This window comes from Indicator indicator, chromosome 1 (genome assembly GCF_027791375.1).
Source record: "Indicator indicator isolate 239-I01 chromosome 1, UM_Iind_1.1, whole genome shotgun sequence".
Lineage (NCBI taxonomy): Eukaryota > Metazoa > Chordata > Aves > Piciformes > Indicatoridae > Indicator > Indicator indicator.
The window spans coordinates 19,589,891-19,615,302 of record NC_072010.1 but is presented as its reverse complement, the minus strand read 5'-3'; the positions used below and the strand labels follow the sequence as shown (position 1 = coordinate 19,615,302).

General features: G+C 36.2%; 1 protein-coding gene across 1 annotated transcript in view; it reads left to right on the top strand.

Moving 5' to 3' along the window:
- XPO4 (exportin 4) overlaps positions 1-25,198 on the top strand; it is a 72,732-nt gene extending 47,534 nt beyond the window's left edge. The window contains exons 7-23 of the mRNA XM_054383597.1: positions 184-296; positions 2,699-2,856; positions 3,127-3,301; positions 7,613-7,789; positions 9,946-10,088; positions 10,213-10,358; positions 11,611-11,788; positions 13,300-13,459; positions 15,045-15,214; positions 16,108-16,282; positions 17,353-17,646; positions 18,535-18,715; positions 20,402-20,520; positions 21,555-21,685; positions 22,469-22,586; positions 23,827-23,919; positions 25,001-25,198. Of these exons, the coding sequence (XP_054239572.1) occupies positions 184-296; positions 2,699-2,856; positions 3,127-3,301; positions 7,613-7,789; positions 9,946-10,088; positions 10,213-10,358; positions 11,611-11,788; positions 13,300-13,459; positions 15,045-15,214; positions 16,108-16,282; positions 17,353-17,646; positions 18,535-18,715; positions 20,402-20,520; positions 21,555-21,685; positions 22,469-22,586; positions 23,827-23,919; positions 25,001-25,198 (2,729 nt within the window). The remainder of the gene's footprint in view (positions 1-183; positions 297-2,698; positions 2,857-3,126; positions 3,302-7,612; positions 7,790-9,945; positions 10,089-10,212; positions 10,359-11,610; positions 11,789-13,299; positions 13,460-15,044; positions 15,215-16,107; positions 16,283-17,352; positions 17,647-18,534; positions 18,716-20,401; positions 20,521-21,554; positions 21,686-22,468; positions 22,587-23,826; positions 23,920-25,000) is intronic.
- The last annotated feature ends 214 nt before the right edge of the window (positions 25,199-25,412 follow it).

Below are 25,412 nucleotides of genomic sequence, written 5' to 3'. Positions count from 1 at the left end.
GGAGCATTCTTTTTTTCAATACTTAATACCTTTTATTCCTTGGCCTCATGCATGAATTATGCTGTGTATGTGAAGAGGCTTAAAGTTTGTTTCCATTACATTCTTTCTGAATGGATCCTGTTGTATCTAGGATTTTTTTAAAGCCAAGTAGGAATGTTATTGTTGACCTTGACACCAGATAACTGGGCAGACATTATATAGCTATGTTTGAATCCTCACAAAATGTGATGCTAAAGCCAACAGAATCCTGGCGTGAGACCCTCCTGGACAGCAGAGTTATGGAGCTTTTCTTTACAGTAAGTTTCTTTCTTCAACTTTCGTAGTCCAGACCACAGGGAAAGCAGCTCCTTCCTGTTCTGTAACTGTATTGTTGGTCTCTTCCTTTTGCATCAGGTAGGACTTCATTCTGTTAACTTCAGCATGCTTATCAGAGCAAACAGAAGTATTGTATTTTTCCTAGGCTACCAAACATGTATTTTGCCTATTAATTGCTTTAAGTTGATGACCATTAACAAAAGAAAAAGGTGTATAGCTATCTAAACTTTTGTCCCTTTAATACTTCTGGACATGTAATCAAGTGAAACCAAGCTTAATGAGTAGTAGTAGAGCGTATCTCTCAGATAAGGTGTAACAGCTCTCAAAGTAAGATCAAATGAACAGTGTATGCTTACTGATCTTAAAGCATTTGTGCAACGGAACAGCTGAAAATAAGTAATGTAGTTGCAGTTTTCTAGCCAGTTTCAGCATATGGAATTCTGCATCTCTTTCCTCAGCAGAAAGTAAATCCAGACAAGTTAAAATAGATTAAGTTAGGACGGGTGGAGAAGAGGCAAAGTTGGGAGAGGGGAATGTAATACTCAATCTCTGTAATTTAACCCATAATAATAAAACTGGCTAGAACGAGTATTATTTTCGTTCTGCAACTGTTGGGAGTCATTTGTAGTTGTTGCTCAGCTAAGAGTTACTGCAGCGGCAACACATACTGGCTTATAAATTCATTTACTGTGCTATTTTGTCTTCTGTTACGTCTCTTGGGACCTGAGAATTCGGCAGTCCAGGCTATTTTCATTTTTGCAAAGCAGAGGAATAATGTGCTCAAACCTTGGACAAAATTGGTGTTAGACAAAGTAAATGTAACTCTCCAGTGCTGCTGGAGATTTGTCTGATACATGTTTGTGTATATGTCCATCCTTCCTAGGATTGTTTTTGAGTTAGATTTTCGTCTTTTTCTTTTTTCTTTTTTTTCTTTTTTTTTAAACTACAAGTTCATCTGTTCCAGCAGTTTTGAAAAGGTGAAAAAAAATCACTGGCAGAACTCTTAGCAACTACACACAATCTGAACAGCTGTCTAGACTATCCAGACAGTTGCTACTGTCAGCTGTGAACCTCCACATGCAAATAACTTTTTGGCTTACATATTAACCCTTCCTTGTATGAGGTTGTCAGAGTTAGATATCTGTTTCTCTGGTTGGTTTACAATTACTTGTGATAAGAATAATGTTTTGAATGACATGCAGAATTATTTTAATGCATTTGTGTTTGACATAACATTAACCAAAACTCACCCGCATTTGCTTATTTTTGAATGACGCAAGCCAGGGCAGTATGCTTGTCACTTTTGGTTTTAGATTCCTGATTTGCAATGGTTGATGCTTGTAGCATTAGTTTGCTATTTGAAAGAATGTAAGTGAATGGTAGTAATTTATATTCATTTATCTGATCAGAGAAATTTTAATAACCTTGCAGAAGTTGGCAGGACAGCCATGTTAGAGCCTTCAGTTCTAATCTCAGCCTAGTGTGGGATGGATATTAGGAGGGGTATTTCTGATGCAGGATTTGTTTCTCCTGCTGGTTTGATCTTTCAGAGATTACCCTACCGGTTATGAGTTGGGTGCAGTTGCAACTATAATGCTACAGAAAAATGGTTAGTGTTTTAATTGTACTTTTACATATAATAATGCTGAAATATTTTTAACTAACTTTGCTTCTGGGTGAAAAAGCTAACCTAGAGTTATTCAGTAAATCTTAAGTGGAAAAAAATAGGAGGCATCAGCCTAAGAAAATTTAAATCCACACTTGACAATTAAAATAAGTATGTGAGAATAGGATTACTGAAAGATTTGAATCTAGAAATTCTCACCAGCAAAAGTAATGACATAACAGTTTGCAGAAACGTGGTAAGATTACTGCTGGCCTTTTATAATGTAAGCGTGTTGCCGAGGAAGTGATGCATTCATTTTTGTATGTCTTCAGTGTTTACCTCTGCTAAAGAAGCATCTATATAATCTTGATTGAAGTTGTTGACTAACTTTAGCAAGACTCCATAGCCTAGGCATAGTTAGCATAATAGAGATGACTGTCATTATTGCTGTTTTTAGAAGGAGCAGTATGTCTGACTGGCTGGCATCTGTTTCTCTCTTTAAGACATAACATTCGGTAGACAGTTCAATTTTCAACATGTAGGTGAGACTTAACTAAATGTTAATTTCAGTGGCTTAATTTAATGCTTGCGATTGTGTGAGCGGAGTCATGATCTTGACATGGTGGTTTAGAGAGTTGTAGAAACCCTTGTGTTTCAGACTGAATGGAAGTTATAGTAAGCTTTTTTTGGAGTGTGCTCTTTTGGATTGAGAGCCATGTGACTGTTGTAAGAACACCCTATTTTCCGTGTATTATTAACTATCTCACTTCCTGAAAGGTACATCGAAAAATCAGAGAAGATACAGATATGGCCCAAGATTCATTACAGTGTCTGGCACAGCTGGCATCTTTGCATGGGCCAGTCTTTCCTGATGAAGGTTCACAAGTTGATTACCTGGCACACTTCATTGAGGGATTACTGAATACTATCAATGGGTATGTATGTCTGATCTCTAAGTTTAGATGACATCTTTTAATCTTTACTTTGGAGTATAGTGTATCTGTATGGAGAAATGGTTTGGCTTGCTTATTTCTGGGTATAGTTTGTGCTTACTGTTGGATTATTGAAATTAAGAAAAGGCAGTTTAAAATAGCAGATGCTGAAGTAATACAAAATTGGTTCATTGATTTAAAATGTATCAACAAAAGCAACGAACTTTTAGCATTTTTTAGTGGCAAAACCTTAACTGCTATTTCTATCTATAGAATTGAAATAGAAGACTCTGAAGCAGTGGGAATTTCCAGTATTATCAGCAACCTGATAACCGTATTTCCTCGTAATATTTTAACTGCCATTCCAAATGAACTTTTCTCTTCGTTTGTTAACTGCCTTGCACATCTCACCTGTTCTTTCGGAAGAAGTGCTGCCTTGGAAGAAGTGGTGAGTATCTGCTCTCAAATAGTAGGTAGTGTTTTTGTTTCTATTTGTGGGAATCATGACATGAGAATTTGACTGTTTTATTAGTAATTGTTGCAAATTCGATGGCTTTGTTCAAGGTATTTCTGAAATAACATCTGAGAAGGTTTTGTTTAAAAAATAATGAATGTAATTAATTATACAGTGTTCATATTCCAGACTTTGTTTTCATTTAAAGCACTTGTCTCACATTTTCAATTTTAAAAGGATGGATTAATTTAAAAATATTCAAGTCTTTGTTGCTGACTTGCTCTTGTAGGACTTCTCTGAAACTGTTATGGATAATGAACGAGCTACAGTTGTGAAAGCTCAAAATGACTACATGGGTATATGGACAGACTGAATCTTAACTGTTGTCAAGAGTTAGGAACTTGTGTTTGAAGTGATGAACGTAATCCCATACTTCTAAGATGTTCAAATTGTGCCTTCATTTCTGAAACAGTTCAAATGCTAATTCTCTGTGGGAATTCAGAGATTTTTTTTTCCTCTGTTTATTACTTTCAAACTTTCAAAGTTGCAACATTAAAGAGTAGTTAAGGTAGTCTAAGTCTTACACTTCTTAAAAATGCGTGAAAAATAAAACCTTCCTAGGACACCTAGGTTAAGGAAAGAAGCCCGTAAGAGTTAAGGTAAATAATATTGCACTTCAGCTATTTATGTGCAGTAGCTATTGATGTAGATGAAACTCTTATTTCAGCCTCATTGTAGGAGTACTTAGTTACAAAGTTGATGGACGTGTTTCTTTACCAGAGATCACAGATGTGTTAATTAGCATTCTTTGCAGAGCATTAGATCATATCTTTGCTGCAAGGATAAAATATATTACATTTGGCCCAGTGCTCACTTAAGCTTTTGGTGTGTTCATGTCTTAATGAAAAAAATTGGTGTTTAAATTTAGAATCCAAAATACAACTTAATTTCCAAACCTTATTGGTCAAAACTTTCCTGGTTTTTGAGTTTTTCTAGTAGTATTTTCTACCTAGTAGTGAACACAGGTTCTGGTGCTCATCAACATGTTCAGGAGTGCTCCTGAAGTCTTCATAGAAAAGACTCAGAAAAAACATACACACCTGTCATTTAAATTAAAGAGACTAAAGGGGTATTGTCTTCTCAATGAGCCTTTTGTTATTTGGGAGTTGGAATATGCAACCATGTTTAATTAAAATAGCGCTCAACATAATGCTGTTGGAAATAATTCATCTCTCAACAAAAGCTTACCTGCCACTGTCTGGTAATCTGCTTGGGTAAGTACCAACCAGCTATGCCTAGTAAAGTGTGGCTGCCACACAGTCCCATGGGGGTTGCTGAAGAAAGTGTTTTCAGTATTAAACTTAACTATTCTCAGATTCAGCAACATCAGAAAGAGAGAATGCAAGAATCTTTTGAGAAAATTTTCTCACTGTTGTTTAAGATTTCAATGATTCTGTGTAAGGTAAACATTTTCACTCTTTCCATTCTGTCATACCTCTTACAGATAACTGCATGCTGTTTCTCTGATTTCCAGAATGATACAGTATTTTGTGGTGATGTGTCTTCAAAAAAAAAAAAAATTCTTAAACCTTAACAGTGTGTGAGCAGTAAGGTATGCTACTGAGGCTTTTAAATTATTGCTTGAGTTAATCCAGATGGTCCGGTGATACTGTGTGCTGTGCCTGTAGAAATGCTACTTCACATCCCTGAAATCGATCTTTTGGCTTAGGAATATTCCAGCCATGCTCCCCAAGCTTCTTGCTTAGACTGTTTGTAGTGACACCTTCTGTGAGCTTGTGTGCTCTCTGTCATTAAGAGGTTTTGATAGATAAAATCTCATGTGAATTGGGCTGACTAGAGCCCTCACATAATATTCCTGGAACTTTTGAGAACTCTAAAAGTGTAACAGAATGCAGGCAGACACGCTCCTGAAGATTCATTGGTCAGAAAAGCTCTTTCCTCCATATTTCTGCCACTTCGTATACCAGCAGAACCTCTCCTGTGAACACTGCAAAAAGCCTGTAAGAGACAAGGAATCTACTTAGTTTTAAGACCTGGCTATGAGAAGCTGCAAAACTGGGAGGTCCTGAACCGTAATACACCAACCCTTCAAAGCAGTTAATAGTGATTTTCAACGAAGGGGGAGAATGCCCACAATCTTCAAACGCTGTTTGCATTAACCTGCCTGTTAGAGTTGTGGAAGTTGAAAAATTTGCCTGAACAGCTACACTAGTGGAGGGCAGTAAGGTTCAGCATTGCTGGGGGCTAGTTTATGTTGCAAGTTGGATCAGCTACTTTGTTAAAGTAGCACTGGGTATGAGAGAAGTTGCTTGTCCACAGCTATCCTTTGCCTTGCTCAACACTTGGAGTTAATGGAGAAGTAGAAATCCATCTGAATTAGTGAAGAGTATAAACACTTGTTAGATGAAAAGTCAAATAGAAATTATGCCAAAGGCTTCTTTTTCACAAAATTATTCTTAATGCAGTGTTCCAAGTTTCATGGGGTTTTTTGTTTGGTTAAGTGTCGTGCTGAAAGTGATCATTTTGAATTTGGTCCTCTCTGCTCTGCTTCCAACTTTTTTCTAATTTGCCTGACAAATTTTAGAAGTGTTCTTTCTCCAAAGAGTCAGCAGGCCATGAAGGAAGAAGTGCCAGTTTTCTTTTAATTTCCTGTACTAGAGAAATTGAGCATCTTTGCTTTTACTCTACTGGTTGTATCTTACCTCTGCTGAAGATCTGGGTTCTGCCATTGCTTCTCTTGGATCCATCACAATGATTCAGCTCCCCACTCTACAGCATGTCACTTAGTTTACCTGTATGGCATCTTAGCACAGCTACAGCTAACCTGCAAAAAAGATTGGGAATTTTTAGAAAGGTTCTTTTGTGACCAAATGTATTAAATATGGATAAAATTACTTGTATTTGAAAACATACTTTAAGGAGGCTCTTATTAATCTTATCTTCCTTATAAGAATATCACAAAATGTTTAAAAACTTTTTTCCTTTTTCTTTTTTTTTCCCTTGGCATTAATTTCTTTATTACATTTTCAAATAAATGAATTGAATTCTTTTGTTGTTCATAAGACAAGTCAGTTTATTGGTCTATGCTCTGGATTCCTAGAAATTATTAAAAGCTATATGTAATTTAGATAAGTAAATATATTACATACATGTCAAAATATTTCAGCATTGAATGACTGAATTCCTGTGTCCTTGAGCCAAGTTTTAAAACGGCGTGATGTGATGTCCATCCTAAATGTGTGGCTTGTGTTGCTGTTGACTACATCTTGCCTCTCTCCTTGTCATCAGCTTTTGTTCTCACACTTGCATCAGTGTGTCCCATATTTGTTTTCTGTCAATATGACCACTTAGCAGTTACAAAATGGTGCTGTGAAGCTATCTTGAAGCGCATCCAATGGGATATCAATTTTCCCACTTAATCAGCCATCCAGCCAGTGTTTTCTTTCCTTGCCTGTTCATCCAGCCGTGTTTGTAACTTCACTCAAACTCTGGAATTCTTCTCTTTGAAGCATGATTAAGGCCTTAATATCGCTTTACTTCATCAAGGAATCATTTTGCTATGTTTGCTATCTCAAAGTAAGTTCAATTTTTGCATCAAATAAAAGAGTTCATAGGTGTATCAAAAATACTTTTAAATAGAAATGGCCTCATTGCCATTTGAGTTGTTTAGGTTGTCTGCAATCCAGGACTTTTTTTTTCCAGATAGATTATTTCCTTCTGCAATTCATGTATTGCATAGAAACATGTATAATATGTAGCATGAATAACTAAAACCATGAAGCGTCAGTTAAAATTCACTTCACAATTGGAGGTGCAGGCTTATTCTATGGAAAAATGCTTTTTTGTTTGTTCATTGAATGAGAAGTTATATATCATCAAGACAGGCTGCTGTAGTAAGGTTTCTTGAACAATTGCAATCTTAGTGATTTCATCTGGAATCATCGTCTTTTCTCTCTCTATTTCAGAAATAGTTGAATGAATGTAATTCTATGAACATATTCTATGTTATCCTGATTAAAAAGAAATGGCTTGATTTGTTGTTACTAGTATTAGCTGGGAGCTAAACACTATGACAGTTTCTTAAAGCCTAGGAAGCATGAAAGCTGGACTGATTTTTCTCAATGTGTTGCTTCGGTTCATTCTGGTATTTTCTTGGCTATCCTTAGATGTGTTTTTTGGCATTGTTTTTAATTGTTTCAACATTAGAAGAACATCTGTTAATAAGTGTTATCCTCTGGTTTAGTTGGAATATGATTTTTGTTTTGTTTCTTTCATCTCTTACAGCTTGACAAAGATGACATGGTGTATATGGAGGCATATGATAAGTTGCTGGAATCTTGGCTTACTTTGGTACAAGATGACAAACATTTCCATAAAGGTTTCTTTACCCAACATGCTGTTCAGGTCTTTAATTCCTACATTCAGTGCCATCTAGCTGCTCCTGATGGCACAAGGAATTTGGTAAGCTCTCATTCGAATAGTTCTTGATGATGATATATAGTAACTAGCCTATGTCTTGTTGTTTGTATTATATGTAGCTCAAGGGAGCTAGTACAGAATTCCTATTTTTGACTTTGGAAATGAAAAATTTGCTGAATTTGTTACTCACTGGTGGTTTTCCAGTCAGTTTCTCTTATTCTGAAGAGGAAATAAAAGAATACAAAGTTGAAAATCACTTCTTTTTTTTTTTTTAATTAGGGGAAAAAAAGTAAACTTGTTACTCAAATCAACATGCATCTTACTGTTCTTCCCACAGATGCAATGACTAAATTTTTGACCATCTTTCTCTGGACTAGTGTCTCAATTAAAATCCCAAATGAAACTGGAAGCCTTTTACATGGTTTTTACCTGCCATATATTATCTTCAAAGTATACTTTTTAAGAATGATTGACATGCATAAATAACTGGGGAAAAAATGTAGAATGTCTGTGCTCAGGCTGGAAGAAACTTGGTGTGTTACATGGTTCTTTTCATTAAAATGAATTTCCAATTGAATTTTTAAGGTTCTAGAGAACACCTAAAAGTACCTCATGTATCTCATGACCCATTGAGAAAGTAAGCAGATTAATCTCTGCCAGGAGTCTGGATCTTGCTAAAATATATTCTCATACAGAAAGTTGGATGCAGATGTTGAATGAATTAATTATTGCATAGGTTCAACTCAATAACTGTATAAAATGACTTCAGTATGATGTTGCGCAGAGATCTCCAAGATACCTCATTCTGAAAAGCATTATAGAACTTAATTCTAATATCTGAGTAAGTAACAGATGGCAATAACAGGGCCAAAACAGAAAGAAATATTTCACAGGACAACTTTGAATTCATATCAGACAGTCTTGACATAACTCGTCTGCACAGGTTAATTCATGTCATTCTGTGAGATAAGTCATTTATCCCATGGGTCACCCTTTAAAAGCCACAGCTGGCATTTTAGAATGCTTCTTGTTCGATATCAAAGCAGTAACAGGAACTTTCAGTCTCTTCTTTGAGAGCAGAGGCTCATCCTTCAGCAAACAGCTGCAACTTTGAAGTTGTGAAAAGAGAATGATTTGCTGGGTTACATAAATGGGTTAAGAGCACTTGGGATAAGGAATTTTGTGTGGATTTGGTTTTACAGAGCCTTTGTAGAAACAAAGCAGACTCATAGTCTCTGTCACTTGTATTTTACTTTGTTAGTTGTGTAAATATGATTCTTTAAGATATTTTTAAAATGCGTTTTAAACATGGGTACTTTGGTTCCTGCATATCATGATTTATCTCTTCAAGGAATAGGGTCTAATTATTTAAAGAGTTTTATAATGCAGTCCAGATAAGCTTTGAGAAATCAAGTAGTGCTTGCTTCTGTATCAGCAACACATAAAACAGAGATGATGATTATGGTTGTTATTATTGTTAGTCTTGTGCTTTCCTGAGGCTGTAGCATTCACTTTTTTAAACTTCTTCCCCTCAAACAATGGTTTAAGGAGAATCTTTAATGAAAGAGATTATTTTAATTTCGTCATGAAAAATACTATTTTGTATTTTATAAAAGAACTCAGACAACTGAAAACAGTATCTTGGACTAACAAATATGGAAAAGCATAGAAGTTCTGTTACTTAAAACAGTTCTTGGTGTACTATGTATGAGATTTGAAATGCAAATATACTTCAGCAATCTTCTGACCACTGGGTTTGCAGGCCAATTCTGTGAGCCTGTTCAGTACCTTGTTTTTCTAGCAGTGGATGCTTAACCGAGTTGATTTATAATACCCTGTGCTATAAAGAAACTGTTCTGCTATTATTCAGCCTGTGCTTATCTTATTAATAAGGAATATCAACTTATCCTTAACTCTTTTCCCCAACAGTGACTTGAGAGCACTGTTGTGAACATGGCAAATACACAATTAACTCAATGTGGCGTTTTGCTAATTAGTCCTGTGAAATGCTGATTTTAAAAACAGTATGAAGCTATGTTTACTCCTCTAACTCTTCTGCGTCTAATTTAGTACAAGTCCTTTGTTCACCCATGCAAAACACTTTGAAAGAAAAAGCAAAAATAATGTAGAAAATTGTCATGGTGATAAAATTTAATAATACTAATTGATTGCTTCTGAATTTGTTGAAATAACCAAAGACTGCCAATGGTGTGGCCTCTCGGGAAGAAGAAGAAATAAGTGAGCTGCAGGAGGATGACAGAGACCAGTTCTGTGACCAGTTGGCCAGCGTAGGCATGCTGGGGAGAATTGCTGCGGAACACTGTATACCTCTTCTTACAAGGTATGAAGAAACAGTCATGAGTGCAAACCAATGAATGCAAACCAATAAAGCCACACATTAAAAGGCTGACTTTACTGAAACAATTTCAAGACAGTAAAGTTATTTTATTGTTATTCATCCACAGTTTATTAGAAGACCGAGTGACAAGGCTTCATGGTCAGTTGCAAAGACAGCAGCAGCAATTACTTGCCTCACCAGCATCAGGCTCAATTGACAATAAAGTGCTTGATGACTTGTATGAGGATATTCATTGGCTTATTTTAGTCACAGGTTAGTAAACAGCTTTAAATATTTCTTATTCTGGTATTCTTATTACAGCTGGAATGGAACACTTCAGAAAAAAAAATTAAAAACAAACAAAACTAATAAAATCCCTGAGTATCAACTACTCTGACTGTAACTTTTATCCTTGATGAAGTATTCATCTTACTTAAGCTACTCAGTCTGTTTTACTTTCATATGCATTGAGTAACATGAATGTTATCTTTAAAAGATTGATGAAACGTTTACATGAGGCAATGTTTGTTGGTAATTCCCACAACTAATAATGTTACAGGTTTTTATTGAGATGTGTTATCAAAGTATTCAAAAAATTAGTCTGTTCATGGTAGCAGTTGTATTGTCTGACTTCATAAAAGAATCAACATGAGGTGAGCATAACGGTATTTTTGAGTGGTGACAAAGAATCAAGTTCCAGAATCTCTCTGCGTTGATGATCTACATCCTGGCATTTTGTTATATTTCAGGGAACTTGAATTCAGAACCATTTTGGTTTTGATTTCAGATTGAACTACTTTACGTTTCTTTGCATAACGTAATAACAACTAAAACACTATCTGTACTTTGTCAGGAGAAATTTATAATTTGTGAAATACTTTGTGAGATCTTTTTGAACATCTGATGTTTTAGTCACTCTCAGATGTTTACATGAATTTAATATTTTTTATATCACTGTAGGATTGAGTTTGTAGCACACATGGAGAGATCGGATGCTGAAATCTGACTTAAGCTGGAATTAATATTAATTACATGCACACCAGAGTATTGTATAAATGCTTCACCTGATCTGCAGCTGCTATGTGGGGAAAATTTTATTATTGCACATGTACTTGGTGTCTAAAAGCCCCTAACAGACCTGAAATGTTAGCAGAACAGAAGTATCAAATAAGATGGATTTGGTGGGGAAACTGGAAAATCAAGGTGCTTTTTTAATCACAGAACAGAAGAAAAATATGACAACAAAATGTTTGGGGTTCCCCCCTTCCCAGTGGTTGAATTGACTGTACTGCTTTTTTGCATGAGGCAAAAATATTTTTTTTGGTGGTTTCTTGTCACTTGAGGCTATTCTCTACTGAATGGCTTTAAAGACTCTGAAGGTAACTTACTGGTATTTAAACAGTATTAGTTTGAAACAATGTGTGTGGTGTGATGTCTGCAGTTAAGCCAATGGATTCTCTAATCAAGAAGCCCTAAGTTAACCTAGGGTAGAAAGTTGTGATCACTCTTTCTTTTTTAATGTAAGGCTACCTCTTGGCTAATGATACTCAGGGAGAGACGCCGTTAATACCTCCAGAAGTAATGGAATATTCCATTAAACATGCAACTGAGGTTGACATCAATACAACGCTTCAGATTCTGGGATCTCCAGGAGAAAAGGCCTCTTCCATCCCAGGGTACAACAGAACTGATTCTGTGATTAGGTAAGGATGCATCTTGTGCTATTGAATATGTTAAGTGCTTTTTCATAGGAAAAAACTGAGAATGTGAGCAGACTTGTGTGAATTTGAAAAGTAAAAAAGCAATATGTAAATAGTGAACAGTGGAAACGTATTTTAACTGGTATTAAGGGCAAATAATTTATAAGAATGGTTTTATAACAGACATATTAAGACAATGCTGTAAAAGAGATGAAGGCTAGACAGAAAAGATGAAGTGGGGTTTGTTTTGTTTTTTTTAGGGTAAAGAAAAGCAGGGTAAATACAGGTGATATTTAAAAAGAAACAACAAACATATTTGGTCTATTTGTTACAAAAATCCTTAAAATTTCTTAAGTTACTAGTAAGTTGGTAGATGAGAATCTTTAGATAATCTACTATATACTCTATAATTCATTCAGAACATGTACAGCTTAAGCAAACTTCTCCCAGAGCATGAGTGAGTTTGCCTACACTGAACATGAATTGTTGTCACTTGTGTCCAAATGTCACTATTAGCCTATAAAAGGAGTAGGAGAGTAGACTTCCATTCTCTCTTTGCAAGAAGGCTGCTCTTGTACAAAGGACTCCTGAATATGAATCCTCACACTTCAGAAGACTCCATTCCACTTTTTATTGGCATGGAAGATTCTTCAGCCCAAGATTAATTGTGTATTTAATGTTTTCTTCTTAGCCTAGGAAAAATGGATCGTCATTAGCAATGATGTGCCTAATGTTTGAATACTGCTCACTGATGTTTATTGGTAGTTCCAAGAAGTGTCCCCCAAATAGGATTTCTTGGTGTAGTATCTCAATGGTGATAGGAATAAAATAAATTCTAAATAAGGAGAGATTTGAGGCTCCCTGGACTGTCTTCAAGAAATTGATCATTTAACTCCTAAATTCCTTATGCAGTCATGTTCTTACCAAATGATATATATTACAAAAGCTAATCTTTAATGTAGTTTCATAGACTGACTGTATTAGTGCAATAACTTGGTAATCTGCTATTTCAGACTGATCCTCTGCAGACATGACAAGGAGAGACATAAGTGGTCATTTCTGTATTTGTTCTTTAGTATGCATCACACTGCAAAAGTCTGCACCGTTAGGACCCACTTGGTCACCAAGCTCCATGGTGCAAGGAAGGGAGAATCAGTTAAAAAACAAACAAACAAAAAACCCCAGCTTTTCAAGCTCTCCAAGTAGTCCATTTGCCTTCATTCTCTTGATGTCAGAAAGCTTGTAAGGATTCCTTATTGCAGTAATTTTTATATCAAAGATAATTACCTTTTAATGCATATACTGAGTTTTTGGAGAATATTTGCCAGCCTGTCCCATCTCTCTCCTTACACTTAAAGAAACATAAATTCAGATGCTTTTTACTTCATCACAGTTGAACTGCCTTGTGTTACGCTGTTCCTTCTGTCATAGCTCATGAAAAACAAGTGTTTCATAGTGGCATTGCTTCTCAATAAAACCACTTTTCAGCATCCTTGTTGTATTTTAATCTGCAGGTTGTTATCTGCTATTTTAAGAGTCTCAGAAGTAGAATCTAGAGCAATAAGGGCAAATCTCACGCACCTCCTGAGCCCCCAGATGGGCAAAGATATTGTATGGTTCCTCAAGCGCTGGGCAAAGACTTACCTCCTAGTAGATGAAAAACTGTATGATCAGGTAAGGATATAACTTCTATGAATTAATTGGTGAGTATTAGCATTAATATTATCCAGTGAATGCAGATGTCAGTGTCAGTGTAGCTATTTTAAAGTGCAGTGATAAAGTGTTTTTAATGTTATGGATTGTGGTTTATTTTCAAATTTGATTGAAAGTTGATGCTTACTCCTTTTTTTTTTCTTAGTAGAAATCTAAATTTTTAGGGCACCCTTCTTGCACAAATACAATTTTCTAGTTATCTTTTTTTAGCCATTGTCACAGCAGAATAGCACTCTCAGGCTGCACAGTGGGGGAGACTGACTTACAGCAATTTTATGCTACTTCTCACTATCCATCTGATCTTAATCTCTAATTCAGTGGTTGCCTGTAATGGATGAGATAGTGAGTAACCTTGGTCATGATGCTGAATTAGATATCTAACACCATCACAAGGTAGTATGCATTACTAATGTCATGCTACTTTTTCTCCCCATTCTCATATGTTCTCATTGTATATATCATTATTTCAATGGTTTACTCTTTGTGTAAAGGGCAACTTCATATTGTCTTTGGACAGCACTAATCACCTTGGACCACCTACCCACCTATCTGACAGAGACCATTTATCCTGAGGAGGTCCTGTTGGCTCTAACTTTCAATAAGGAAGCCTCCTCCTCCTTCCCTTTATTTCCTCTATTGAAGCAACTAAGAATACTAATGCTTCAGGGAGCCCCTTTTTAACAAAAATACGTATACCGTAGTCTTGTTAATGTTTGAAATCGTGTTATTGAGCTTGCACTCAACAGCAGAGCTAAGAATTTGTAAAGGTAACCAGTTGGGGCAAAACTGGAGAGCATATAAGGAGGAGATCCACATGCAAAACAATGTGAAGAAATAGAGTATATAGGCAAGGCATGTTTAGTTTATGTTGACATGTGAAAGTGATTGAAACCTCTATTTAAGCCTTATGGTCAGTCAGGTATATCATGAGTTTCAAAGTTAGAAATGTTGTTGGTATGCTGACGAGCTCCTGCAGAACTGTTAAAAAATGCTTGAATTTTATTCCTCAGAAATTTTTTGAAGATAGGATAACAGGCAGTTTCAAGGAAGCATATTTTAATGTGCCAGGACTAGAATGTGACATCTTTCCTAGAAGATCTACAGATCGAAGGAACCTGCAGAAAGCAGATGCAGAGTAATGACAATAAGTTTTTATAACTTTTAAGTTTCAGTTTAGATCAACAGCTAGGTTTATATCCAGTACCTTGTATTGCTGAATTTTGAGTAATTTCATTTTAAATTTATGAAAATACTTCTGGGAGATTATTTTGTGATCTTTCAAACTTTCATTGGAGTTAAAAGCTAGACATGTTCAAACCTGTTTTGTAATGAGGTTGAAACTTCTCGTAGTTGTGCTTAAAGTAGCAAGATAAATTTGGCAAAGACTTTTTTTCTCTTACAGGTATTCTTTGCCTTTGTCTGTGTAACATTTGTGTATCTTAAGTAGGGGAATGACAGCCTGCAAAGAATTTGCTGACAATGATTACCATACACTTTGGGGGTCTGGCTTCTGTAAAACTCACTCATTTTAATGCTTTTCTTATAGATAAGTCTGCCATTTAGTACAGCATTTGGTGCTGATACAGAGGGTTCCCAGTGGATTGTGGGTTACCTTTTAGAAAAAGTGATCAGTAACCTGGCAGTGTGGAGTTCAGAGCAGGACCTTGCAAATGATACTGTACAACTGCTAGTAACATTAGTGGAAAGGAGAGAGCGGTAAGTTGCTATACCTCTGGAAGTCAAAAAAATTTCTTTTGCTTCCTTTAAATTTATTTGGCCAAAGTAATCCGGATGTAGGGCACTTCTTGTTCATGTCTCTGTAAGTCAAATTACTGTAGTAACATACTCTGAATGAAAATAAAATTGTCTGACAAAGTAAGGAGTGAGACCTATATTTGACAAAACATAACTTTAATTTTGATTACTGTTTAGAAGTGCACTCTCCTTCCCTTACCTTTGTGCCTCACTCTTTAAACAGTGAGAAAGGAAAACTCTCTTGGTCTCCACTCTTGTTGCAAGGTTTTTTGCATTGCTGTTTATTTTTGTTGAATAAGTTCTTCAGGATTAAGAGTTCAGACACTGGCTAAGCCAGTATAAAATGCGTTCTGTAAACGTTTAATTGTTATTTATTTTCTTCCTGTGAAGCAGGAAATTCCTGAAAGTTTTACTTTTGTGAACTGACATGCAGTTATACATGCAATCACACATTCACAGTCTGCTGAAAGACTGTTCTGAAGCTTGAGGATTTAAATACTTTAGGAATATTCCTTTTTTAAAAAAATAACTAAAACCCACAGGAGCTAGTTGTAGAATAAACTGCTTATTTTATCATGACATAATGAGACTAAGCTTTTAATCCATGCAATATGTCCATTAACTCTGTGTATGCGTTTAAAACTAAAGCACCTCCCTGCTTTTCTCCCATATGAATGGAAGTATTTATATACTTTAGAAATCTTAGAGGTGAGGCATTAATACGATTCGAAGGCGATTCAGCCTTAAAGGAATTTTAAAAAAATATAATCTTCTGACAACTGCTAGCAAGCCACTGTGCTCTATTTGTACAGTTTTGTGAAGTCTTTTCTTTAAACTGTTTTTCCCTCTTTTAGGGCGAACTTAGTTATTCAGTGTGAAAACTGGTGGAATTTAGCTAAACAGTTTGCAAGGCGAAGCCCTCCTCTTCACTATTTGTCCAGTTCTGTGCAGAGAACATTAATGAAAGCTTTAGTTTTAGGAGGTTTTGCTCATATGGATACAGAAACAAAGCAACAGTACTGGACAGAGGTAAGCTGCTGTATTGCTTCTCTTAGCACTTGCTAAAATGGAGGTACAAACAAGTTCATTTAGGGAGTTTTATGGTGACACAAAGTCAACCCTTATAGAGTCCTTTGATTTTTTGAACATCTAATATTAATACTTCTAAAAATTGTTCTGTCTTTGAAGGTCAATAATTGTAAGGCACCCATGAGCTGCCACAAGACTTATTTACAACATTATAGCCTAAATAAAAACAACTAATAATTAACCTGGAGAATTCATGAAGCAGTCAGTATAGCAGTACTCCTGAAAGATACTATTATAAAAGGTTAAGAATTTCTTCTGAAACTATAGTATTTCTTCCTTTTAATTTGTTGGTGTTTACTGTCCTTAAGTGAATAAAAAGCTAATGTGGAACATAATGATGAGCTTTGATCAGCTTTTTTTGCCCTGGCTCTAGTAAAGCTCAGATAACAGAAAAGTTGGTGCTAGGAAGTATCTGAAGTATGATTAGGAAGCACCACACGTTTGTAAAACATTGGCCTTCTGAGAGAAACTTGCTTTTATTAGCAAAATGAGTGATTGAAAGTAAGACTATAATGAACTGGAAGTAACTGGGGAAAACAAGTATTTTTATGGAACTTCCTAAATTGCTTCCAAGCACACAGAGTACAAAAGAGAATACAATATTGAGAATCAAAGGTAGTTGTGAAAAGGAATCCTATTTAATGCTTTCATTGAACTGTAACTAATTTTTTCCCCTAATAATACATTTGAAAGAGAGTCAAATACTGTGAGCCAGAGAAAGTCCTTGACATTTAAAAACTACAAAATAGCACACAGTATTTATGGAAGCAATCCTTTTGAAACCAGTCTGCAGGTGATGATGGGTAAATGAGAGTCACTAATCACTTCCACTTCAGCTTTCATTAATGTGACAGGTAACAAATAATGTGACTGAACCATCAGAAACTGAAAGTGATTGATTTTTGTACTGTCATGCCTAAAACAACCCATGAGTTTGCCAAATCACTTAAACCTCACATCTCATATAACAGTACACATATCCTAATGTGACTTTTCTAAAATATTTCAAGGTTCTTCAGCCACTTCAGCAACGATTCTTGAATGTGATAAACCAAGAAAACTTTCAGCAGATCTGTCAGGAGGAGGAAGTGAAACAAGAAATCACTGCTACATTAGAAGCACTCTGTGGCATTGCTGAGGCTACCCAGATTGATAACGTAGCAATTCTGTTCAATTTCCTAATGGACTTCCTTAATAATTGCATTGGATTAATGGAAGTATACAAAAACACACCAGAGACTGTTAATCTCATAATAGAAGTCTTTGTTGAAGTTGCACATAAACAAATTTGCTATCTCGGAGAGGTAAATACAGCCAGAAGGGGAAGGAGGGGAAAGTGTGTATGTGGGTGTGCGTGCATGTGTATATAGTGCTATTCCTTAAAATAAAGCGTAGTAATCTTTAGATTCTATAGAGAAAAATAATGCTCTATGATCACATCTGTTAGAGGAATTAATTAATTAAAAGCAGGACTGTTCTTAAACCAATAAACTAACCTACAGTTCATCGGTAGTCAAACTTCATACATGGCTGGTAAAAGAGTGCAAACCTTATTGAATAGGGTTTATTAACCATGTCAACCTTCCCTGAAGGCTAATTGAGAATTGCAGCCCTGTTTTATGTCGCAAATGCATACCGCAGAGACACTGCAAAGAATACTGCAAGAATACTGCAAAGAATAGATATGAGGAAATTAATGGGTAAAATGAGTCAGTGCAGGAACTTCTACAGCTTTGCCCTGTTAGCTAATTTTGTCTTTTCATCTAGAAGAGTTCCTGCCCATTCCAAACAAGGGTATGCACAAAAAACGTATTGTGGCTCCAAACTTCTATAGCTGAAGTGAGTCTTCAAGGGATTTTGCTGGAAATGTAATATGGAAGATCAGTGAGGTGTGTCAGCCTGTCCCAAGCCACTCTTATCTTTTTTTATTTTTTTCTTTTTCCCTGTTAACACTGAGGAATTGATAAAAGTAATGTTCTGCTGTTTCAGTCAGTAGTACATGAATGTATGGCTGCAAGTATTCTTATTATTCAGGGTGGCTGTTTCCTTGATTATGTTGTGTACAGTTGTTGGAAACAGTGGTTATGTAACTTTTTTATTAAAATTTTGATGTATCGTTAGCCAAGTAATGCTAACTTGAAGAGTGTCACTTTTATGTGGAAGCTTTCTTACTATTTCATGTTGTTTTATAGGCCAAAGCCATGAACTTGTATGAGGCCTGCCTAACTCTGCTTCAGGTGTATTCCAAGAATAATCTAGGTCGACAACGGATAGATGTTACAGCAGAAGAAGACCAGTACCAAGATCTGCTTCTTATTATGGAGCTTCTCACTAATCTTTTATCAAAAGAATTCATAGATTTCAGTGATACAGGTATGAAGGAAATGGCAACTGCTGAACCATAACTTGTGTTTTAAACTGTAAAAACCATTGTGGGACATGTTCAATCCAGGTAAAGTGAAAGCTGAAGTTTAGACTTGATTATGTCAGGGTAAGGAAACTACTATTTAAAGTGCCAGTAGCAAAGGATTTTTCACAGTATTCTCCCATCTGAAATTATTATTGTTGTCATTAAGTAAGTAGGGCATTTATAAAACAGCTTGAAATATGAATGTTGCAAATCTGAACGTGTAGTAGCGGTTTGATAATAAATGCATAGAGAAATCAGAATAGTTAATTCTCATGAGGGCAGATGAATTGTCTTCTGAGAACAAGATCCAACTTCTTTGAAATGCTGAGCTCGTTAAAATTCTACTACCACATTTGAAGGTTTTCTGTATGCCTCATTCACAGAACATGCTTTATCGTATGTGGGTGTAGTTAACAGTTCTTTTCTGTATTTCAGCCTGTTACTTTCTCTGTGTATTTGCTGCTTAAAATTTCCATATTCCTGACTATGATCTGCAAATTCTAGCTCAGCTGTGCTGCCTTGCTTTTGAATAAGCTGAAATGCATTTGCATGATTCAGATCTTACCACGGCCTGTACAGTTTGTGCAGAAAACATGCTCAGTAACAAACTCAATCTGTCTAGGTTGTTTTGATGTTCATTGATTTTTTTTTTTTTTTTTTTTTTTCCCCCTGAGGTACATTTTGAAAGGGAGAGCCTTGTGCTCTGAAATTCAGTGCATCACTCTAGTTTTTTGTCGTGTATGCACTATACAAATACAGAACCAGATTTAGACTTTATCCGTTAAATGGACTACTCGATGCCATATAGTGTATTCTCTTTGAGGTCAGACATTGTGTGTTAGTTGCATGGAAAATGCTGCAAAATACTTACCATGAAACTGTGTGTGTGAATACTACCTGAACTAATGCTCAGAGATCAGATGTATTGAAAATTCTCTACATATTGTTGCTGACTCAATGCAAGAATTGTTTGAAAATGCAGGTCTTGCCTGTAACTGGAAAAAAAATGGCAACATTTAAACTACAGATTTTCCTGCACTAACTCTACTGTATTTTTCTTCTTGTATTTATAAAATATATACAAACCTATGTAAGTATATAATAGAGTATAAAAGCGAAGTACTATTTTGCTCTCTGTGAAACACTGGAACAGGTTGCTACGGAGGTCATGGATGCCCCCTCCCTGGAGGTGTTCAGAGCCAGGTTGGATGAGGCCTTGAGCAGTCTGGTCTAGTGGAAGGTTACCCTGCCCATAGCAGGGGGCTTAGAACTATATGATCTTTAAGGTCTCTTCCAACCCAAACCATTCTATGAATCTATGTATTTCTGTAGGCATGAAGCAGCTACCACTAGAAACAAATGCAGTGTTCTGTAATGGAAGGGAACCCTCAGAGTATCTGAAGTGTTCCGTTACAGCATGCCATCTGGTACTTGTGATTACAAAATGCGTAGTCCAAATGAATATAAATACAGTCATGAGGCAGCCTCCACTCACTAAGTTTCTATTTTAATACAGTGCCTCATGTTTTTATTTGGGGAAAGGGGAATAGTCCTGTTTTTTAAATTTCCTTTATTGCAAAGAAATAGGATACTTCCTTCAATATGTTTAATCCCCCTATTAAAGAAAATTTATTTTATCTTTTCTACAGATGAAGTATTTAGAGGACATGAGCCTGGACAAGCCACAAATAGATCCGTATCAGCAGCAGATGTTGTCTTGTATGGGGTTAATCTAGTTCTGCCTCTAATGTCCCAGGATCTGCTGAAGGTAAGTGCATTTTTGCACATAGCTGCTGGCATATGAAGGCTTTATAATAATGAATTCCCAGAATTCATTCCTATCCACCTCACTAAGTTGAGTTTACTAGTCATTTAAAAATATAAGTAACTGTTCCATATTTCTAGATCTTGTTTGAAAAGAAATACTGTAAGCTGAGAAAATGTGTATTTGAATGACCTAAACAAAACTGGTTTTCTTCTAAAATTGAGTCTGTGCAGGTCAACAATTAGCCACACTTGAAATTTGGCTTGTGGAATCCTTTTTCTGATAGTGTCAGAAATGTGATAGAAAGCATAAACAGCGTAAGCAGCAAAAACAACCAAAAAAAACCCACATAAAATCAAAACAAAATAAAACCAACAAAAATCAAACAAACAATACCCCAAACACACAAACATACAAAAAACCCCAAAACAAACAACACCAAAACAATGAGTAAACAGAAAAAGAAGCTTGAAGCAAATAGTAACTCTTAAATTTGACAATAGAGCTGGCTTTCATAGGCATCAGGAGATTGTCAGTAGAAGAGTAAAATAGGAAACAGCATCAGTATTTCATTGGGTTGCACTGTGCTCATGTTTTACTTTGAATCAGAGGAACACTTACCCCAAGTATATAGCATCTGTCCTCTCTTAACATGGTTTCTCTCCTGATGCACTTGCTGAGTGCAAGCGGTACATCCATCTTAGCCGAAACTCAAGGATGTACCATAGGAGCCCCTCCTGTGCTCCAAATGTTTTATCCCACAGGGCTGAACTTGCTCATGTCTGAAGTAAAAGTTCATGAATTTGTAAAGAGCAAATATGATATCAGACTCCTACCATCAACTGTTGAGCTTTAGCAGTCTTTTTTTATGGTATCAGTGTTGGTTAATAAAAATTGTATCCATTCTAATGACTGAAGTTGTCTGCTTATATTGTCTTTTCTTTAGTGGGAAGATCTGCTTCTTTGTACAGATTAAAATTATGTCATTATAGAGTTATGAGATTGATTCTAAAATTACCATATTTTTCTTTTGACAGTTTCCATCCCTGTGTAACCAATATTACAAATTAATCACTTTCATCTGTGAGATATTCCCTGAGAAAATTCCACAACTTCCAGAGGATCTCTTTAAGAGTCTAATGTACTCACTGGAGCTAGGGATGTCATCGTATCCTTTATAGAGCTTGGGAGTTTTGAAAAATCTGAGTTGCTGTTAGAAGAACCTGTTTAAAATATGAATGTTTTTTGATGTTTTTTTTCTGTCCTTGCAATTTTTTTTCTTTCAATATCTGTATTTATAATTATATATTGGTAATTTACTCTTACTCTCTGCTCTCCTGAGTGTTTCACTGTAATGTCTATTGACATTCTAGTATTAGCTGAGTTGTTTCTGACTAGTGTTGCTTGAATGCAGCCTTTAAGTGGTCTAGCATGTAAGTTTTTTCTGGCAGCCACTTCTGCCTCCTCCATTACTTCATTTCAAAGTGTGTAACTTCATAAGCCTTCAGCTGGTATCCCAAAGCCATTCCTGAATTAGTTTCTCAGCTGGTAATACAAAACATTGCTGCTGTTCCTACTGGGCTGGCTCCAGAGCATTTCCTGTCAGGGTGCCAATGGGCTCTCCCTCTCATAATGGGAGTACCATTTTCACTAATCTGTGACACGTGTCAGAAACAGATGAGCTTGACCATAAGGGACTCTTTCTGAAAATGTTATGTCAGAGAGGGTTATGTTACCCCTGGGTACATAGCTAATAAAAGAAGGCAACAAAGTTGGAATGATTTCCCCCTCCCCCCCTTTTTTTTAATTACTTTTTAAAAAATAAAGTTATTAATTAAAAAATTAATCTTGGTCCATACAAACATTTAAAATCTTTTCTAGTGACACAACTAGAAAGTTTTACCACAATTTAATTGAAATCTGACTTTGATTCTTTAACCTCTATTATCAGAATGAGTTCAGAGGTTTGCCAGCTCTGTCTAGAGGCTGTAACCCCATTAGCAGAACAGTGTGCAAAAGCACAAGAAACAGATTCAACTCTTTTTCTAGCAACAAGGCACTTTCTTAAGGTAAGGCATTTGTATTTGATCATACTTGGGAGTTTTGCACACAAACAGCATCAAGAAGCCAAACATATCTGACTGGGTTAAGCAGGATCATATATACAGCAAGAAAGAGTCTGTTAGCTAAAAAACCCTAGCAATTTAAGAAGAAAGAGAGCATGAAGACCTGAAGACATTGGACTAAAGTACAAAGGATGATGAAGGCACAGAGGGAGGAAATTACTTACTGATAGTCAACAGAAGACCTGAGCTTCTCAGAATACAATTTATATTTATCCACGCACTGCACACAAGTTTTAGAATTAACCTGACTGACAGATTTAGCAGTTACTTTAATGCAAAAGCAGTGAAATAGAAAGCTTCCAGAATTGTGTGAACTGAAGGCTGGATAAAGTACTAAGGCAAGAGGCAGAAAAAAAAGCATAATTGGAAACTAGAAAGGAAATGCTGTCATTTACTCAGTGTATCTAATGAATTATTTGGTTTTTTTAATCCAATATCCACTCCATCTCATCAGATTTTGGAGTGACCTGATTGGAATCAGATTCCTGCTAACTGGAACCAAAGTAATTGTGGGATTGTCCGCTTGTCTTCTAATTTTGTAAAGACTTCAGTTATTTTTAAGATTTCTTTTCTTACCAAACTGACATTGGAACTTCTGGGGATTGTTCATTAAAAGCATACATCAGCCAAGCTGAGAGAATATCTTAAAGTATCTGAAATAATTTTATTTGTCTTTATATTTCTTCTAAGTTAACACAGCGTTCTGTCTTTTCTCTAAATTTCTGCTTGAAATTATCATACCTGTCTTAGTATTCTGTTCCCTCGTTGGCTTTCTTTGAGCTATAGGAGCCTATAAAACTTGAGGGAAAAGTTCCCCATTTTATTCTAGAAAAGCAAAGGCTTTATTCATTCTCTGGCATATCTACAGCTTTTGCAGAAAAATTCAAGAGAAGGCATTTTTCTCTGAAGAACATACACAAATCAACAACAGGTTTCAGGACTTTGAGATGTGAATTAGTGCCATTAAGGCAAAACTCAGCTTCTAAAAGAATTTGGCTTTCCAACTACTAATACCTGTTTTTTAAATTTTATTTTATTTTTAGAAAGCAAGAGAACAAACCACCACCTTGTGTGGTTGTAAATACATGTTCATTGTTATTATTATCAGAAGTGAAACTGAGGTTCAGCAGTAAATGTTGGTGAAGTTTACACTTTTGTAACTATTTCTGGGTTTTGATTTCAGATGGTCTTTGATATGCTGGTACTTCAGAAGCACAATACAGAAATGACAACTGCAGCAGGTGAAGCATTCTACACATTAGTGTGTTTGCATCAGGTATGGCATTTAGACATTTACGCTCTGACAACCAGTCATTTGATAAAGTGGTTAATTAATCTGTATGTGGCAAATCATAGAATTATTCAGGTTGGAGGGGGACCCTCAGGAGATCCATATTCCAGCCTCTTGCTCAAAGTGCAGTTAACACTGAATTCAGATCAAGTTACTCAGGAAGTTTTCCCAGTGTGTCTTGAAAACTTTAAGAGGGATATTTCAAAGCCTTTCTGAGCAGCCTGTTGAATTTTTTTTATTATCATTAAAATTCATGTGCTTTCAGCACCTGCCAAACTGTTGTGGTGATCTACCACTGGACTCAATCGAGTTCATCAATATCCTTCTGGTGTTAAGGAGTCCAAAACAGGACACAGTATTCCACATCTAATCTGACACGTGCTGTGTAAAGACAAATACTAAATAAAGCCCAATATGCTGCTCCTGTTCATTGCTGACAAGGCACCCTGCTGACTTCCTTAGCCTGCTGTCTGCCAGGGCCTTCAGGTCCTTTATTCAACAGAACTGCTCCCCAGCCTGTCAGTTTCCAGCCTGTGTAATTGCAGGGGGGATAGTCTGAATCGGCTGCAGGACTTTGCATTTGGCCTTGTTCAGTTTAATGAGTTTCCTGTCAGTTCATTCCTCCAGCCTAAGGAGGTGTCTTTGAATATCAGTCCTGCCTTTGAACCCATTAGCTGTACTTCCCAGTATGGCTTCCTCCACAGATGAGGAGGGTGCTTCTCCTCTCCTCCTCCAGGTCACTGGGTATATTTAACAGGACCAGAGGAGAGGTCTCAGTGCCACTTGTAACCAGCTTCCAGGTGGAATATGAGCCATTACCCACAATCTTTAGAGCTTGATGATATACAGGTGTCTGATAGAAGAGCTTTATCTGTTTGAGAAGTAGGTGAAAGATCACAAGTCCACAGTGGCTTCTGACACCCTCTTTAGTGAAACCGGTAACAGGTGGAGAGGTATTGATAGTTTTGTGTCACAGTTTCAGTTCTGGATTTTCCTGACAAGAGAAGCTGTATGCATTGTATCTTTGGAGTTTTTGAAGTTAATAAGATTCTTGTTTATTTTACAGGCTGAATATTCAGAGCTAGTTGAAACTTTGCTATCGACTCAACAAGATCCAGTAATTTACCAGCGGTTAGCAGATGCCTTCAACAAGCTTACTGCAAGCAGTACTCCCCCTACACTGGACCGTAAGCAGAAGATGGCCTTCTTAAAGAGTTTAGAAGAATTTATGGCAAATGTTGGTGGACTTCTCTGTGTAAAATAAACAACAAAACTTTATGCCTAATTTAGACCCTTTCTGCAAAATGCACTGAGAAATGCTGAATGCTGACTAAATCTTGTACCTGTCTCTGGGTTCTTTGCAGCCATCTCAGTTCTAGAGAGCTTGGAAGTTTGAACATAACACAATGGAAGAGGAGAGGTCAACTTTGAATCAGCTTCTGCTATTATGTATTAGCTGCAATCTGTCATACTTGTGT